This window comes from Nyctereutes procyonoides, unplaced genomic scaffold (genome assembly GCF_905146905.1).
Source record: "Nyctereutes procyonoides isolate TBG_1078 unplaced genomic scaffold, NYPRO_anot_genome, whole genome shotgun sequence".
Classification (NCBI taxonomy): Eukaryota; Metazoa; Chordata; class Mammalia; order Carnivora; family Canidae; genus Nyctereutes; species Nyctereutes procyonoides.
In genome coordinates, this window is record NW_026575049.1 from 64,034,175 (window position 1) to 64,052,178 (window position 18,004).

General features: G+C 37.2%; 1 protein-coding gene across 1 annotated transcript in view; it reads right to left on the bottom strand.

Moving 5' to 3' along the window:
* The window catches only part of WDPCP (WD repeat containing planar cell polarity effector), a 346,888-nt gene that overhangs the window by 134,570 nt on the left and 194,314 nt on the right, over positions 1–18,004 (bottom strand). The window contains exon 14 of the mRNA XM_055329451.1: positions 13,282–13,384. Within this exon, the coding sequence (XP_055185426.1) occupies positions 13,282–13,384 (103 nt within the window). The remainder of the gene's footprint in view (positions 1–13,281; positions 13,385–18,004) is intronic.

The following is an 18,004-nucleotide window of genomic DNA, read 5'->3' on the forward strand; positions in this document are numbered from 1 at the left end:
TTATAAAACGCTGATGAAAGAAATCGACAGTGACATAAATAAATGGAAAAACACCATGCTCATGGATTGCAAGAATCAATATTGTTAAAATGTCCATAGTATCCAAAGCAATCTACAGATTCAGTCAAATTCTAATCAAATTACCAATATTTTCTTAGAACTAGAACAAATAATCCTAAAATCTGTATAGAACCACAAAAGACCTCAAAGTTGCCAAAGTAATCTTCAGAAAGGAGAATCAAGCTGGAGGTATCACAATCCCAGATTTCAAATTATTCTAAGGCTATAGTAATCAAAACAGTATGGTACTTATACAAAACCAGACATGTAGATCCATGGCAATAGAGAGCCCAGAAATAAATGCTCACTCCTGTGGTTAACTAATCTTTGACAATGGAGGCAAGAATATATAATGAGGAAAACACCATCTCTTCAATAAATGGTGCTAGGAAGATAGACCAGTTTATCACACCATACACAAAAAATTAGCTCAAAATGGATGAAAGACCTAAATATGAGACTTGAAACCATAAAACTTCCCAAGGAAAATATAGTCATGTCTTTGACATCAGCCTTAGCAATATTTTTCTGGAATTTTTTTCTCCCCAAGCAAGGCAAACCAAAGCAAAAATAAACAATGGAGATTATATCAAATTAAAAAGCTTTTGCATCGCGTAGGAAACCAACAACAGAACATAAAGAGAACCTAGTGAATGGGAGAAGTTGTTTGGAAATGATGTCTGATAAGGAGTTAACATCCAAAATATATAAAGAGGGCAGCCTTGATGGCCCAGCGGTTTAGCGCCGTCTTCAGCCTGGGGTGTGATCCTAGAGACCTGGGATCGAGTCCCACGTTGGGCTCCCTGCATGGAGCCTGCTTCTCCCTCTGCCCGTGTCTGTCTCTCTCTCTCTCTCTCTCTCTCTCTCCCTGTGTCTGTCATGAATAAATAAATAAAATCTTTTAAAAAACCCAAAATATATAAAGAATTTATATGACTCACCTATCCCCCCAAACCCCAAATAGTCTGATTAAAAAATGGGTAGAGATCCTGAATAGACATTTTTCCAAAGAAGACATATAGTCAAAAGACACATAAAAAGATGCCCACCATCACTAATAATCAGAGGAATGGAAATCAGAATCACAATGAGATATCACTTCAAACCAATCAGAATGGCTAGTATCAAAAAGACAAAAGCATTGGTGAGGATGTGGATAAAAGAGAATAGTCATGTACAGTTGGTAAGATGTAAATTGGTGTCACCACTATGAGAAACAGTAAGGAGGTTCATCAAAAAATTAAAAATGGAAATACCATATAACCCAATAATTACATACCTGAATATTTTTCTGAAGAAAGTGAAAACACTAATTCAAAAAGACTTAAATGTCTTTTTTTGCAGAATATTTACAATAGCTAAGATATGGAAGCAATGCAAGTGGTCATCAGTAGATGAATGGATAAATACAATGTGATTTGTGTGTGTGTGTTTGTATACATGTTTGTATCACACACCACACACAAAGGAATATTACTGAACCATAATAAAACAGTGAAATCTTGCCATTTGAGACAACATAAATGGACCTAGAGGGCATCACGCTAAGTGAAGTAAGTCAGACAGAGAAAGACAAATACCACATAACTTCATTTATATGTGGAATTTAAAAAACAAAAAACTGAACAAACAAAAGAAACTGACTCATAAATACAAGAAATTGGTAGCTGCCACAGGGAGGTGGGTAGGGATAACCAAAATAAATGAGGGCAGCCTGATGGCACAGCAGTTTAGCGCCACCTGTAGCCCAGGGCGTGATCCTAGAGACCTGGGATCGAGTCCCACTGCGGGCTCCCTGCATGGAGTCTGCTTCTCCTTCTTCCTGTGTCTCTGCCTCTCTCTCTCTCTCTCTCTCTCTCTCTCTCTCTGTGTCTCTCATGAATAAATAAATAAAATCTTTTTAAGAGAGAGAGAGAGAGAGAGAGAGAGGCAGAGACACAGGCAGAGGGGGAAGCAGGCTCCATGCAGGGAGCCCAATGTGGGACTCGATCCCGGGACTCCAGGATCACGCCCTGAGCCAAAGGCAGGTGCTAAACCGCTGAGCCACCCAGGGATCCCCTCTCATGAATAAATAAATAAAATCTAAAAAAAAAAATGAAAGAGATTAAGAACCATAAGCTTACATTTGTAAAATAAGTAAATCACAAGCATGAAAAATATATAGGAAGTACAGTGAATAATACTGTAATAAGTTTGTATGAGACACAGTAACTACCGTAATCATGCTTATTTAATAATGTATATAATTGTTGAATAAATATGTTGTACACCGTCAACTAATATTATGTATCAATTGTATTTCAACAAATAAGTAAAGACTTTAAGCCAGAATTCCTTAAAACAGTGAGATACCGGGTCCAAGATGGTGATGGAGGGAGACCCTGAACTCCCCTTCCTTTGCAGACACACCAAATCTATACCTGTTTACACAGCAGTTCCTCCTGAAGAACTAAGCGCTGGTAGAACGGTTTCCTCATAACAAAAGAGTAACCACACAGACAATGTCAAGATAGAGACATAATGATGAAAGGACCACCCTTTCCTGATGCTGCAAACAGCAGTGAGGAGGGATAGTACTGAGGACCATAAGCAGGTTTGTCAGTTGCATGGGATGGAACAAAAGCTGTAGTTTAAAAGAGTAACTAGAATACAAGTGAACAAGACCTAGAACCCTCCCAAATAGTGGGAGCTGCTGGAATTCTTTCCAGGTCAAAGGGGGCAGGTGAGTGCCAGCTTATTATGTTCTCTTCAACCTCGATGGCACAGAGTGGACCAGGGTCTGGACATTACAGCCAGTCTGCAGTCTCAGTGAGTTTTAGATCCCTTGCTCCCTCCAGTCCCAGACACCCTGAGGCATAGAAAAAAAGCTGTTGTTTAAAAGAGTGACTAAAATATAAAGGAACTAGCCCTAAAACCCTACCAAATAGTGGAGGAGCTGCTGGAACTCTGGGTCAGAGAGGCTGGTGAGCGCCAAGGTTTACATAAAGCCTCCACCTTGATAGTGTGGATAGGATTGGGTCCATGTATCCTAGATGGCCTACCACTTCTGTGAGCCCTGTGCCCCTAGCTCACACCATCCTTCACCATTCCAAGGTGGCCCCGGGGCAGTACATGCTGCAGCTCTACGATGTCACCAGGGTGGCATAGGCACGGTGCACCCTAGAACACCCTGGCTCAGAGTTCTTCAGGATCTCCTGGCTCATACTTGCTTTGGAACCAATTACCCTGCCAAAGGCCCCCCAGCACAGAGCAACCTAGGACACCATAGCTTGCATCTGCTTCAGCAATTCTGCTGGGACACCCTCTATGTGGGAAATCTTGGGACTGTCCCAGCCTATGCCCACTTATGAAATGGCCATCCCACTAGGGCAGCCCCAGCAGGGAATGTCCTATGACTCCTCGCTCATGCCAGTCACACTGCCACCCAGTGGAAGGGTAAAATCATACATAAGACCACTCCTTCACATTTCAGAGAAGCAGCTGTCCTGCAAAATTCATAGGAATAATCACAGGAAGTAGGCCAAAAATCAGGAATCAGAGAAATACTCCCCAAGTGAAAGAATGAAACCAAAATAAAAGAAACAGATAAGCAATATACCTGATAAATAATTGAAAGTAATGATCATAGAGATATTCACCATATGAAGAAAAACGTGGAAGAACTGAGAACTTCAACAAAGAGATAGAAAATATGAGAAAGAGCCAATCAGAATGGAATACAGTAATGGAAATGAAAAATATACTGGAAGGAATCAATAGTTTTATGGATGCAGAAGAATGGATCAGTGATCTGGAAGACATGGTAATGAAAGGCATCCAATCTGAACAGCTAAAGAAAAAAATAATTTAAAAAAATGAAGACAGGTTAATGGATCCCTTGGAAGGGAGCAAGAGAACAGAAGACAGTTGTATACAAGGGACTCCACAAGGCTGACAGCTGATTTTTCAGCAAAAACTTTGCAAGTCAAAGCATGTGGTGTTTTATATTCAAAGTCCTAAAAGGAAAAACTTGCAGCCATGTATATCCTACCCAGCAAGGTAATCACTCAAAATAAAGGAGAGAGAAAATGTTTCTCAAACAAGTTTAAAAAGGTCATGACCACTAAACCAGCCTTCCAGGAAATGTTAAATGTTCTTTATGTGGCAAAGGCTATAATTAGGAGAAAAATAAGAATTTTAAAAATATGATACCTAACATATATATGTAAAACATGGAAAGGGTAGTAAAAGTGCTCTTACAATGTGTTTGAACTTAAATTGCTATCAACTTAATACAGACTTCTATATACATAAGGTGTTATATATGAACCTTTTGGTAACCACAAGCCCATACTTATAATAAAGATTCAAGAAACTAAGAATATCAAGTATCCCTTTATTAATGAGAGTGTTAAAGAGAGTTATCAATTGCAAAAAGAGAAAAATTACAAAACCCAGAAAATAATAAACAGAATGTCTGTAAGTACATACCTATCAATAATTACTCTAAATGTAAAGGGTCTAAATACTCAAATCAAAAAACACAGGCTTACGGAATGAATTTAAAAAACAAAAAGACTCATATACTGCTTAAGAGGGAACCACTTGAGACTGAAAGACACACAAAGACTTTAGGTAAAGAGATGGAAAAAATGTACCATGTAAATGGAAGCAAGAAAAAAAAAAAAAAAGCCAGGGTGGCAATACTTATATCAGACAAAATAGTCTTTAAAAAAAGACTGCAGCATGAGACAAAGAAGGGCAGTTCATAATGATAAAGGGATCAGTCTAACCAGAGGGTACCTATCTATCTACCCAATACTGAAATACTTTAATACATAAAGGAAACATTAGCAGACACAATGGAAGTTAATGATGGCAATGCAATAATACAAAGGAATTAATACCCCACTTACATCAAAGGATAGATCATCCAGACAGAATATCAATATTAAAACAGTGGGAATGCAGACTGGTGCAGTTACTCTGGAAAACAATATGGAGATTACTCAAAGTTAAAAATAGAACTTGGTCAGCGGTTTAGCGCCACCTTCAGCCCAGGGTCTGATGCTGGAGGCTGGGATTGAGTCCCCACATCAGGCTCCCTGCATATGCATACAGCCTGCTTCTCCCTCTGCCTGTGCCTCTGCCTCTGTGTGTGTGTGTGTGTGTCTCTCATGAACAAATAAATAAAATCCTAAAAAAAAATAGAACTACCCTACTGTCCAGCAATTGCACGACTAGGGTTTACCCAATGGATACAAAAATACTAATTCAAAGGGACACATGTACCCCAATTTTTATAGCAGCATTATCAACAATAGCCAAATTATGGAAAGAGCCCAAATATCCATCAACTGATGAATGGATAAAGAGGTGGTAAGGTATGGGATTTTACTCAGCCATCAAAAAGAATGAAGTCTTGCCATTTGCAACAATGTGGATGGAGCTAAAGTGTATTATGGTATGTAAAATAAGTCAAAGACAAATACTGTAAGATTTCATTCATATGTGGAATTTAAGAAACAAAACAAATGAAATGGGAAAAAGAGAGGCAAAACAAGAAAAACTCTTAACTATGGAAAACAAAATGATGGTTACTATAGGGGATGTGTGTGTGTGTGTGGGGGGATTAAACAGGTGATGGATATTAAGGAAAACACTTGTGATGAGTACTGGATATTGTAAGTGATGAAACATCACATTCTACACCTGAAACTAATATTGCACTGTGTGTTAACTAGCTGAAAATTAAAAAAAAAAAGAAAGAAAGAGAAAGAAAGAAAGAAAGAAAGAAAGAAAGAAAGAAAGAAAGAAAGAAAGAAAGAAAAGTGTCTTTAAAAAACAAAGGAGACCAGATGGACTTAACAGATATGTATAGAACATTCCACCCAAAAGCAACAGAATACACATTCTTTTCAGGTGCACATGGTACATTTTCTGGGATAGATCAGAAGGCAGGCCACAAAATAAGTCTTAATCAGTAGAAGAAGATTGGTATCCTATGCATCTTTTCTGAACACACCACTATGAAACTAGAAATCAGTCACAAAATCCACAAATATGTGGATGCTAAACAACATGCTACAAAGCAAACAGTTGGTCCACAAAAAAATCAAATAGGAAATCAAACACTGGAAATAAAATGAAAATACAATGGTTCAAAATCATTGAGATGCAGTGAAAACAGTTCTAAGAGGGAAGTTTATATCAATATTGAGATACATCAAGAAACAAAAGTCTCAAACAATGTAACCTTATAATTATAAGGATCTAGAAAAAGAAGAACAATCAAAGCCAAAGATGAGTATAAGGAAGGAAAAAGGAAGGAAAAAACAGGTATCAGAATAGAAGTATAGATAGGAAAGACAAAAAAAAAAAAAAGAGTGAAACCAAGAGCTGTGTTTTTTTTTAAAGATCTACAAAACTGATAAATTTTTAGCCAGATACATCAGAAGAAAAAGAGAGGATCCAAGTAAATAAATTCAGAAATGAAAGAGGAGAGGTAACAAAATATTATAGAAATACAAAGGATTAAAAGAGACTACTACAAAAAAATTATATATCAACCAATTGGACAGCCTAGAAGAAATGGATACATTCCTAGAAAACTACAGTCTTCCAAAACTGGATCAAGAAGAAATAGAAAATCTGAACAGACCAATTAGTAGTAACAGGACTGAATCTCTAATCAAAAAACTCTTATGGGATTGAGCCTCACATTGGGTTCTGTGTTCATTGTGGAGTCTGTTTGTCTCTCTCCCTCTATTCCTACCCCCCATTTTTTTTAAAGATTTTATTCATTTATTCATGAGAGATACACAGAGAGAGGCAGAGACACAGGCAGAGGGAGAAGCAGGGTCCATGCAGGGAGCCCGACGTGGGACTCGATCCCGGAACTCCAGGATCACGCCCTGGGCCGCAGGCGGCGCCAAACCGCTGCACCACCAGGGCTGCCCCTACCCCCCATTTATGCTCTCTCAGTCTCTCTCTGAAATACAAAAATAAATAAAAATCTTTAAAAAACAGTACCTATTTTCCTTAAAGTATTCCAAACAACAGAAGAAAAAGGAAAACTTCCACATATCTTCTACAAGACTGGCATACCTCAATACCAAAGCCAAAGACACTAAAAAAAAAGAGAAAACTGTAGGCCAATAACCCTCATGAACAAAGATACATAAACCCTTCACAAAATATCAGCAAACAACATTCAATGACATTAAAAGGATCATTCATTACAAGTAAGTGGGCTTTATTCCGGGAAGGCAAAGATGGTTCAATATTTGCAAACCATCCAATGTGCCAAACCACATTAATAAAATGAAGGATAAAAATCACAAGATCATTTCAATAGATGTTAAAAAAAAAAGAGCATTTGACAAAATTCAACATCTATCTCTGACAAAAGCTCTCAATAAAGTGGCTTTACAGGGAATATGACACCACATAATATAAGCCATATATGAGAAATCCACAGCTAATATATTTAATGGTGAAATGCTGAGAGCTTTTCCTCTAAGAGCTCAAGTAAGACCAGGATATCCATTCTCACCACTTTCGCTGAACTGTGGAAGTCACAACCACAGCAATCAGACACGAAAAAGAAATCAGAGGCATTCATGTTAACAAGGAATAAGTTAAAATGTCACGATTTGCAGATGATATGATACGATACATAGAAAACTCTAAAAACTGCCTCAAAAGCCCACTAGGAATGACAAATAAATTCAGTAAAGTTTCAGTACACAAAATTAATACACAGAAAGGAGTTGAGTTTCTATACACTAATAATGAAGTGGCAGAGAAATTAAAAAAAATAAAACCATTCCATTCACAATATCACTTAAAAAAATACCTAAGAAGAAACTTAATCAAGGTGAAAGACTTGTATTCTGAAAACTATAAAACGCTGATGAAAGAAATTGAAGACACAGAAAAATGGAGATATTCTATGATTATGGATTGGAAAAACCAGTATTGTTAAAATGTCCATAATACCCAAAGTAATCTGTAGTTTCATTGCAATCCCTTATTTATACCAATAGCTTTTCCCCCCACAGAACTAGAATAATCAAATATTGGTATGGAACAACAAAAGATCCTGAATAGGCAAAGCAATCGTGAGATATATTACAATCCCAGATTTCAAGATACACAATAAAGCTGTAGTAATCAAAAACAGTATGGTACTGACACAGAAACAGACACATAGATCCATGACACAGATCAGACAATTCAGAAATAAACCCACACTTACAAGGTGAATTAATCTTCAGAATTTACAATGGAGAAAAGACAGTCTCTTCAACAAATGGTGCTAGGAAAACTGGACAGCTACATGCAACACAAACTGGACTACTTTCTCATACCATACAAAAAAAAAAGCTCAAATTGGATTAAAGACTTAAATATTTAACCTAAAACCATAAAACCTTAGAAGAAAACATAATAATTTCTTTGACAGCAGACTTAGCAGTATCTTCTAGACCTGTCTCCTCAGGCAAGGAAACAAAAGCAAAAATAAACTATTGAGACCACACCAAAATTAAAAGCGACTGCTTTTTCCTCTAAGAAAAGTGAAACAAGTCATCCACAAAACAAAAAGCAACCTTCTGAATGGGATTAGATATTTGCAATGATCCATCTGATAAGCAGTTAATATTCAAAATATATTAAGAATGTGTACAAAAAAAATGTGTACAACCCACCACCAAAAAACTTACCAATCTAGTTAAAAAAATTGAAAGAGTACCTACCTGAAGACATTTTCCCCAAAAAGACAAACATATGGTCAACAGGTACATGAAACAGAGCTCAACATTTGCAGAAATATGCAAAATCAAAACCACAATGAGATACCACTTTATACCTGTCAGAAAGGCTCTATTCAAAATGACAAGATATAAGTGTTGTCGAGGATGTAGAGCTAAAGGTACTTTTATCTATTGTAAATTGGTAGACCACTGTGGAAAGCCATGTGGATGTTTCTCAGAAAATTTTAAAAAAAACAACCAAAAACCATATGATCCAGTAATTCCACTACTGGGTATTTACCCAAAGAAAATGAAAACACTAATTTGAAAATATATATGTACCCCTATATATGGCAGCATTATTTATAATAGCCAAGATAGGGAAATAACCCAAGAGTCCATCAATAGATTAATGGATAAAGAAAATGTAACACACACACACACACACACACACACACTCTCTCTCTCTCTCTCTCCACCATAAACAAGAGTAAGATCTTGCTATTTGAGGCAGCATGGATGGATCTAAGGATATTATGCTAAGTGAAATGAGTCAGACATAGATAAATACACAGAATCTAAAAAAACAAACAAAAGCAGAAACAGACCCGTTATAGAGAAAAACTGAGGGCTGCCAGAGGGGACATGGGTGGGGGATGGGTAAATTAATGAAGGGGAAGTGGAAGATACAGGCTTCCAGTTACAGAATGAAGAAGTCATGAGGTGAAAGGTACAGTATAGGGAATCTAGTCAGTGGTACTGGAATAGCATATGGTGACCTAGGATAGCTACACTTGTGAACATGAAATAGGATATAAACTTGTGGTATAACTATGCTGTACAGCTGAAACTAATGTAATGCTGTGTGTCAACTATACTTCAATTAAAAAAAAACACTGAGACATTTGTGCAAGTACAAAGAGACCAATGAAATAAAGAGCCTAGGAACATATATTTATATATGTATGTGTGTGTGTGTCACATATGCCAAATATTAATGTTTAGCCACCACAATGGCTAAAATGCACGACAGACGATATCATGCACCAGTGAGACGATATCATGCACCAGTGGAGCAAGCTGTACTGTTATGGACTACTGGTGAGAAGACAAATTGTTACAGCTCCTTAGGAAAACTGGAAATAGCTACTGTCAGGGAGCAGATTTTTCCACCTAAGCTATGCATCTTTGGGATGTGGAGAAAGGGGAACCCTCTTGCACTGGTGGGTTGGTGGGAATGCAAACTGGTGTAGCCACTCTAGAAAACAGGATGGAAATTTCTCAAAAAATTGAACACAGAACTACCAGCAATCACACTACTAGACATTTACTTGAAGAATAAAAAAAATACTTCTTCAAAGAGAGACATGCACCCCGATACTTATAATGGCATTATCAACAGCCAAATTATGGAAGGAACCCAAATGTTCATCAACTGATGAATAGGTGAAGATGAATGGGTGTGTATGTATGTATGTATGTATACATGTGTACATATATACATACATACAATGGAATATTACTCAGCCTTAAAAAAGAATGAAATCTAATATTAAATCACTGTATGTTAGCTGGAATTTAAATAAAAACTTTTTAGAAAAGAATATATAAATTTGATTCAAAAAATGTCTCTTTGGCATATTGATTATTCTGAGCTGGTATGTTTAAAGAAACTGTAGATATTAGAAGATCTATGAAACCTAAGTTTCCATGTATAAGGGAAACCTCCATTTATAAGGGTGTCTCCCTTGGTATCAGGAAGAGGGGGATTACCCTTAAATGTCTAGAAACTGTTACCAGTGGAAAAGGCATGAATTTAAATCTGCATGACAACTCAGTCTTGTTTACTATGCTTTTTATGGTACCCTCCATAACTAACCCTCTACCTGCAAATCTTCTTTTGTCTTTAGATGGAGATGGTATTTAAGCTGGTGGCTTCAGCTGTTTTGGTGAGATATTCAGTTTTCCTGGGTTAAACCTTGTTTCATTTTCCATTAATCAGTCTTTTTTTTTTTTCTTGGATCTTTTTAAAAATTTGAATACAATTAGCCAACATATAGTGTATCGTTAGTTTCTCTATTAATCAGTCTTACATAAATTTTTTAGTTCAGGTGGAAAGACCTTAAAGGACAGAGGAAAATTTTTTTCTTTTCCCACACTACTGAAGTTGAACATATGAATATATCCTTTGTCCCAGCAAATCCACTTTAAGCACATACCCACCAGATCCATGTGTACATCATAAAGTTGAGTGAAAGGAGCCAAATATCAAAGAATAATATATATTCCACTTATTTAAAATTTGAAAGAATGGTAAAACTAATTTATAGTGTTATAAGTAAAGATAGTTGGGCCCGGATGTAGTATCTTAAGGTAGATATGAGAGGGCTTGTGTGGTCCTGGTAATGTATGTTACTTGGTCTGGGTAATGGTTATGAGAATGTATTTACTTTGTGAAAATCTGTTGAGTCACATTTATGATTTATGTGCTCTTCTGTATGTATGTTATACCAGAATAAAAAATTAAAAAAATTTTCAAATTGTTCAGATTATTATGATTTAACTTTTCCTTTGGCAACTCTTGCTTTTAGTTATGTTGATGGCTTGCATCAAAGAACACTCTTGAAAGCCAAAAACTTAATTATTTTCTGCTTTCAGAAAAGTATGAGAAAGTAGATTTGAACTAAATTGAAGGAATTTGAGAGAAAATTAGCTTTCCCCAGAATAATGTGGGCTGTATGGAAGAACCAGACATGGCACCTGGGTGGCTCAGTCTGTTAAGCGTCTGCCTTCAGCTCAGGTCATGATTTCAGGGTCCTACGATCAAGTTCTTCATTGGGCTCCCTGCTTAGCAGGGAGTCTGCTTCTCCATCTACCCTTGTCCCCTGCTTATGATCTCTCACTTTCTCATGCTCTCTCTCTCAAAGAAATAAAATCTTTATTTTTTTTAATAACTAGACAGAAACTACAATGAACAAATTAGAGATTCTTTCCTAATTCCTTTTCTAATTTTGAGTGGGAGTTACCCCAGTTTCCAAAATAAAAGTGGAGTAGAACATTCATCTGAATGTTCACCTCTTGATAGGTACTATTGTTACTGAATGGTATCTTTGTCAAGGGAGAGTAATCAAGGTCAAAGGGTAAAGCCTGAAAGAAAGGCTGAAAAGTGGGGAGGATCCGGGTTTCAATGAAGAAAGATATTTGCTAGAAATGAAGTAGGGCTCAAAAAGGGTCCTTGGCTAGGAAGTATCAGCTGGCTACAGTAATCTAATCAAACCATTCACAGCACATGGAAAGCATTCTGGTGAAAAGTGGAGTTTTTCTTCATTTTCAGGAAATTTTGTGGTAATTTTTTCACAATCCTTTTTACCCTTAGTAACTTTAAATAGCGTTAAGATGCAAAACCCCCATCATTAGAAGCTGACAATTGCTCCTTTTGGTGCAAACGGCATTATAAAAACAAAGATGATCAATCATTGGGGAGACTTGTTATACTAATTTGAAGTAAACTTACAAGGTATAAATCTTCTTTGTTTATTAGGAGTTCCGCAGAGAAATGAATTCTTTTACAATTCTGAAGATCCTTTGCCTAATCCAGGAATAGTAAAAGCCAGAAAGAATGGGAATTGGGATGTCCAGAGATCAGTAATACCAGATTTAGTCACATCAGACAAACTTAAGTTTAGGAAACGGAAGCTCATGTTGATATTACAGTAGTTTTTAAAACTATAATTTTTAAATATAAAATTTTGAATGAACCTGTAGATTAAATTTAGGTTTCTGATTGGTCTTCTTTGGAAGACTATGCTGTAAAATGACTAGTAGCTTCTAAATGAGAACAAATTAACCATAAAACCTAAAATCCCATGTGAAATATTTTTTTTCCATGTGAAATACTTTGATATAGGACAGAATTCTTTTGAGATATGACATGTTTATGTGTATAAGTAATTATAAAAGTTCCTGTGTTGGCTAATGTTAATAAGAGCATTTATGATAATAAACTCTTCCTCAGGGATCCCTGGGTGGCGCAGCGGTTTGGCGCCTGCCTTTGGCCCGGGGCGCGATCCTGGAGACCCAGGATCGAATCCCACATCGGGCTCCCGGTGCATGGAGCCTGCTTCTCCCTCTGCCTATGTCTCTGCGCCTCTCTCTCTCTCTCTCTGTGACTATCATAAATAAATAAAAATTAAAAAATAAATAAATAAACTCTTCCTCAAAAATCTTATGAAAAGAACGGTGTCCTTTTAACTTTTTGCTAAATGGTGATTAATCAGTGATTATTAATTTTTATATCACCAAAATTCCCACTTATATATGCATATTGTATTATTTACCAGCCGTAATTCTTTTTTAAAAGTCACTTTCTTTACAAAGAAAGTAATTCAAATTAACCAGCCATGTCCTAGAAACATAAATATAAATGATACTGAGTAAGTATTGATTGAAACAAAAAGTAGTTAAAGAAAACAGCATTAATTCTTACCAACTCCAGAGGTTATTGATTCTGCATCAATATCACTAGCTCTTTTTCTTGCCACTTCAGCTAGTGCCAATTCACCCTTATCTAGTGCAAAGTAATGGATGTCCTTTGGAAATAAAGCAAAATAAAAGATTAATCCAAATGAATCTTGGTCATTGTTACAAAGATTTTGAACAAAAGAGCTTACTGTTCAGATTACAAATCAGACATGACTGAGGAGTATTTTTTTGTTTTAATTCTCTTAGTTTTCTTTACCAATATAAGCAAATTTTCTTGAATAGTAGATTATAACTATACGCAATAGCATTATTTAAATAAGTTATTTTAATTCCTAAGGGAAAAATGCAAGTTTTTAAACTAAATGTTTGACATAGTTTTGTCAGGAAAAAAAACTTCTATTGCTATGTTCTTTGGTGAGATTTTAATATCTGAGATGACTTCAAAATTCAATTGTAGGGATCCCTGGGTGGCGCAGCGGTTTGGCGCCTGCCTTTGGCCCAGGGCGCGATCCTGGAGACCCAGGATCGAATCCCACATCGGGCTCCCGGTGCATGGAGCCTGCTTCTCCCTCTGCCTATGTCTCTGCCTCTCTCTCTCTCTCTCTGTGTGTGTGTGTGTAACTATCATAAATAAATAAAAATTAAAAAAAATTCAATTGTATATTATATTATGATAAACATAAGAAATACTACTGTACAAATTTGACATTTGTGTGTCTGGCATGTACTACTTTGTTAACATTATTAATATTACTATGATCTTGAACTCATACAGTCAAAAGATAACCAGTGCTAACTACATGTCAGGCACTGTTCAGGAATGTAGAGATCAGTTGTGATTCCATGTCTCAAGAAGCTGTGAGCCCAGATGAGGAGACAGACCATTGTGAACAATGGTTAATTACATAATGTATGACAGGTTTTATAACAGATACTTGCACAAATATTTGCTGTGCAGGTAAAGAGAAGGAACTGATCCTTGATCTGAATTTTGAAGGACAAATAAAAGTTATGCTAGGAGGGAAAATAGAGAAAAAGTAACATAATTGGTATCTGGTGCATATATGTATAGAAGATTTAAAAAACACAGCTCTGTTAGGTAATGGCATATCTTTAAATACAGAGGAGTCTTGGATGTGTGAGAGAAAGCAGTATAAAATAATACTAAAGTAGGTATAGCCACTAAAAAGGATTTTGAACTATTTTTGGTGTGAAAAAGATTGCTGGAATATTGTAATAAAAATGGAAAAAGAAGGGGCACTTGGATTGCTCAGCTATTTAAGTGTCTGACTCTTAATTTCAGCACAAGTCATCTCAGGATCATGAGATCGAGCCCCACATTAGGGTCCCTGCTCAGTGGGGAGTCTGCTTGAGATTCTCTTTCCTTATCCTTCTTTCTCTAGAATAAATACATCTTTTTAAAAAATGGAAAAAGAATACAGCCAGTTTACCATGAAGAAATATAAATGCCCTATACTCATGAAAGATAATTCACTTTGTTAATATTCAAATAAATGCAAATTGAAAAAGACATAATTTCAAATTGTTTGTTTTTAAAAATTCAGAATATTTATTGGTTGCAGAGACTTCCAGGGAAGATGGCAGAGTAGGAGGTTCATAACCTTAACTCATCCCATGGATTCAACTAGGTAACACCTACATCAGTGTAAATAACCCAGAAAATGACCCAAAGGCTGATAGATCAAACTCTCTACAGGTAAATACAGAGAAGAAGCCACATCAAAGAGGGCAGGAAAGGTGGAGATGCTGTCAGGAGCCAAATGGACCCACGGAACTCTCCCCTGGAGGATACTGCAGATGTGGAGAGGAAAGAGCAACAGACCCCATATCAGGCATACCAGGCATCCTAGGCACGGGAGACACATGGGGAAGACAAATCCTCATAACACTTGGCTTTGAAAACCAGAAGGGCCTAACTTCACAAGTTCTTAAAAATCAGTGGGATGTAACACTTGGAACTTTAAAAATCAGTGGCCTCAGTTCTGGAAGAGCTGGAAGGACAAAAGGAAACAGACTTTCTGCCCTTAATCTTTTTTACTATAAACAGTCCCACTGAGTTATTACATATAAGCAGCAGTTTGAAAAATGCCTAGGGAATAAGGGGAATAAGATTTATTTACTAATCTCAGAGCATGTGCTGGAGGGGCAGGGATCTTTGGGAGGCTTCTGCAAGAACAAAATAGCTTCTGGGCAACATTTCACTCCCTTGCCCTCCAGCCTAAATACATGGATACCTGCAGGAACCAGCACAGCACCAACATGTTTCACTTAGCTTACTAACAGTGCACCCTGCCCTGTTGTGCTTCTGCCAATCTGCATCCCTAACCCCACCAGTCTTGGCAAGTTTTCCCAGGTGGCTGCAGGTTTTCTTCCTCAGCACACTAGTGAAGACCATGCTGGCACCACATGCCCCACCCCTACATTCTACTGTAGACTTTCCCCCTCTAGTATGTCCGTGGCAGGAGCTCATCCAAAGCGGTGCCACAAGACTGGCAGTGTGCAAGGAGCCCTGACAAGGGTGAGCACCACTCCAAAGTGACTCCTACGCAAGGTAGAAGGTAAGATAACCCCCTACTCCAGCCCACCTGTGGCACCAGCAGTGGGCTGAAGGGAGACATCAACTCTGGCTATAGGCCCCACCCACCAGCAAAAGCTCAAGGGCCAACACAGGGGCCAACTTTGCAGTTTTGTGCTACTGCATCTCTCTGGTAAATGCCTGGTTTGACTCAACTTATGCCCACCATGGCCACAGAATGGCCCATTTTCAAAACAGTGACCAAATTCTGCACACAAAAGGCAAAGAGAGCCACTGTAGATGACAAAGCTAAAGGCAAATGCAGCTCAGCCATACAGAACTGCACATGCAACCCATATAGGAGACGTCCCTGAAGCGCTGAGTTCTGTGAAATTGGAACATTGCACTGCAAGGCATTCTTCTTCATAGGCCACTACTTTTCTTTTTTCTTTTAAGATTTATTTATTTATTTGAAAGAGAGCACATAGAGTGCAGAGGGACAGAAAGAGAGGGAGAAAGAGATTCCCAAACAGACTCCCTGCTGAGTACAAAGCCCCGCTCAATCTCACAACCCTGAGATCACAACCTGAGCTGAAACCAAGAGTAGATGCTTAACCAAATGAGCCACCCAGGCTCCCCTAAGGCCACTACTTTTAAGAGCAAGAGATATGGCAGACTTCCCTAAAATAAAAAAGGACACAGAGTTACACAAAATGAGGAGACAGAGGTCTATGTCCCAAATGAAAGAACAAGACAAAATCACAGCTAGACAGCTAAATGAAATGGAGATAAGTAATATACCTGATAGAGAATTTTAAGTAGTGGCCATAAAGATAATAGACTTGAGGAAAAAGTAGAGGAACTCAGTGATACCCTCAAGAAAGGGACAGAAAACATAAAAAAGAGCTAATCAGAGATGACAAAAAATACACTAGATGCAATAAATAGCAGACTAGAGGAAGTGGAAGAACAGATCAGGGACTTGCAGGAGAGAGTAATGGAAAACAGCAAGCTAACTGGACAGAGAAAAAAAAATAAAAATGAAAACAGATTAAGGGAACTCAGCAATACCATCAAACATAACATTTACATTATAGGGACCCCAGAGGAGAAGAGAGAGAAAAGGGGTTGAAATTCTATTTCAAGAAATCATAGCTAGAAACTCCCCAAATCTGTGGAAGGAAACAGAAATGCAGATCCAGGAGGTACAGAGATGCCACAAAAATTAACCCAAAGAAGTCTACACCAAGACATAGTAATTAAAATGGCAAAAAGCCAGCAAAAGGAGAATTTTAAAAGCAGCAAGAGAAAAGAAAACAGTTACATACAAGGGAAATCCTATAAGACTATCAGCAGATTCTGCAGCAGAAAGTTGTAGGCTAGAAAAGAGTGGCATGATATATTCAAAGGACTTAAAGAAAAAACCTGCAGCCAAGAATACTCTATCCAGCATAGAAATCACTTATAATAGAAAGAGAGAGAGCATTTCCCAAACAAAAGTTAAAGGAATTCATCACCACTAAACCAGCCCTATAACAAATATTAAAGGGGGCTCTGAGCAGAAAGGGAAGATCACAGGCAAGAGAAAGAAAAGAAGCAAAAAGGCTCTAAAATTAAATATACCTGTAAAAATCACTCAGGGGGCTCACAGAATAAAAGGATATAAAGTAGGCCACCATATACATAAAACAGGGCTGGGAAAGGAGTAAAAATTTAGTGCTAAAAGAATGGCTTCAAATTTAAGTGACCATCACCTAAACATAGACTGATAATATACAGAAGATGTTATATATAAACCTAATGGTCACCACAAATAAAAAATTGGTAATATACAAAAAATAAAGAGAAAGGAATCCAAGTATATCACAAAGAAAGGCAGCAGATCATGAGAGAACAGAGCAAGAGAACAAAGGAACAGAGAACTACAAAGACAACCATAAAACAAGTAATACAATGGCAATAAGTACATACCTGTCAATAGTTACTTTGAATATAAATGGACAGAATACTCCAATCAAAAGACAGGGTGAAAAAAAATAAACAAAAGACAGGGTGAAGGAATGGAAAAGAAAAATAAGGCCCATTTATATGCTGCCCAAAAGGGACCCATTTTAGACCTAAAGACACATGCAGACTGAAAGTACAGTAAAGATGGAAAAGCACTTCTACAAAAGGATGTGAAAAGAAAGGC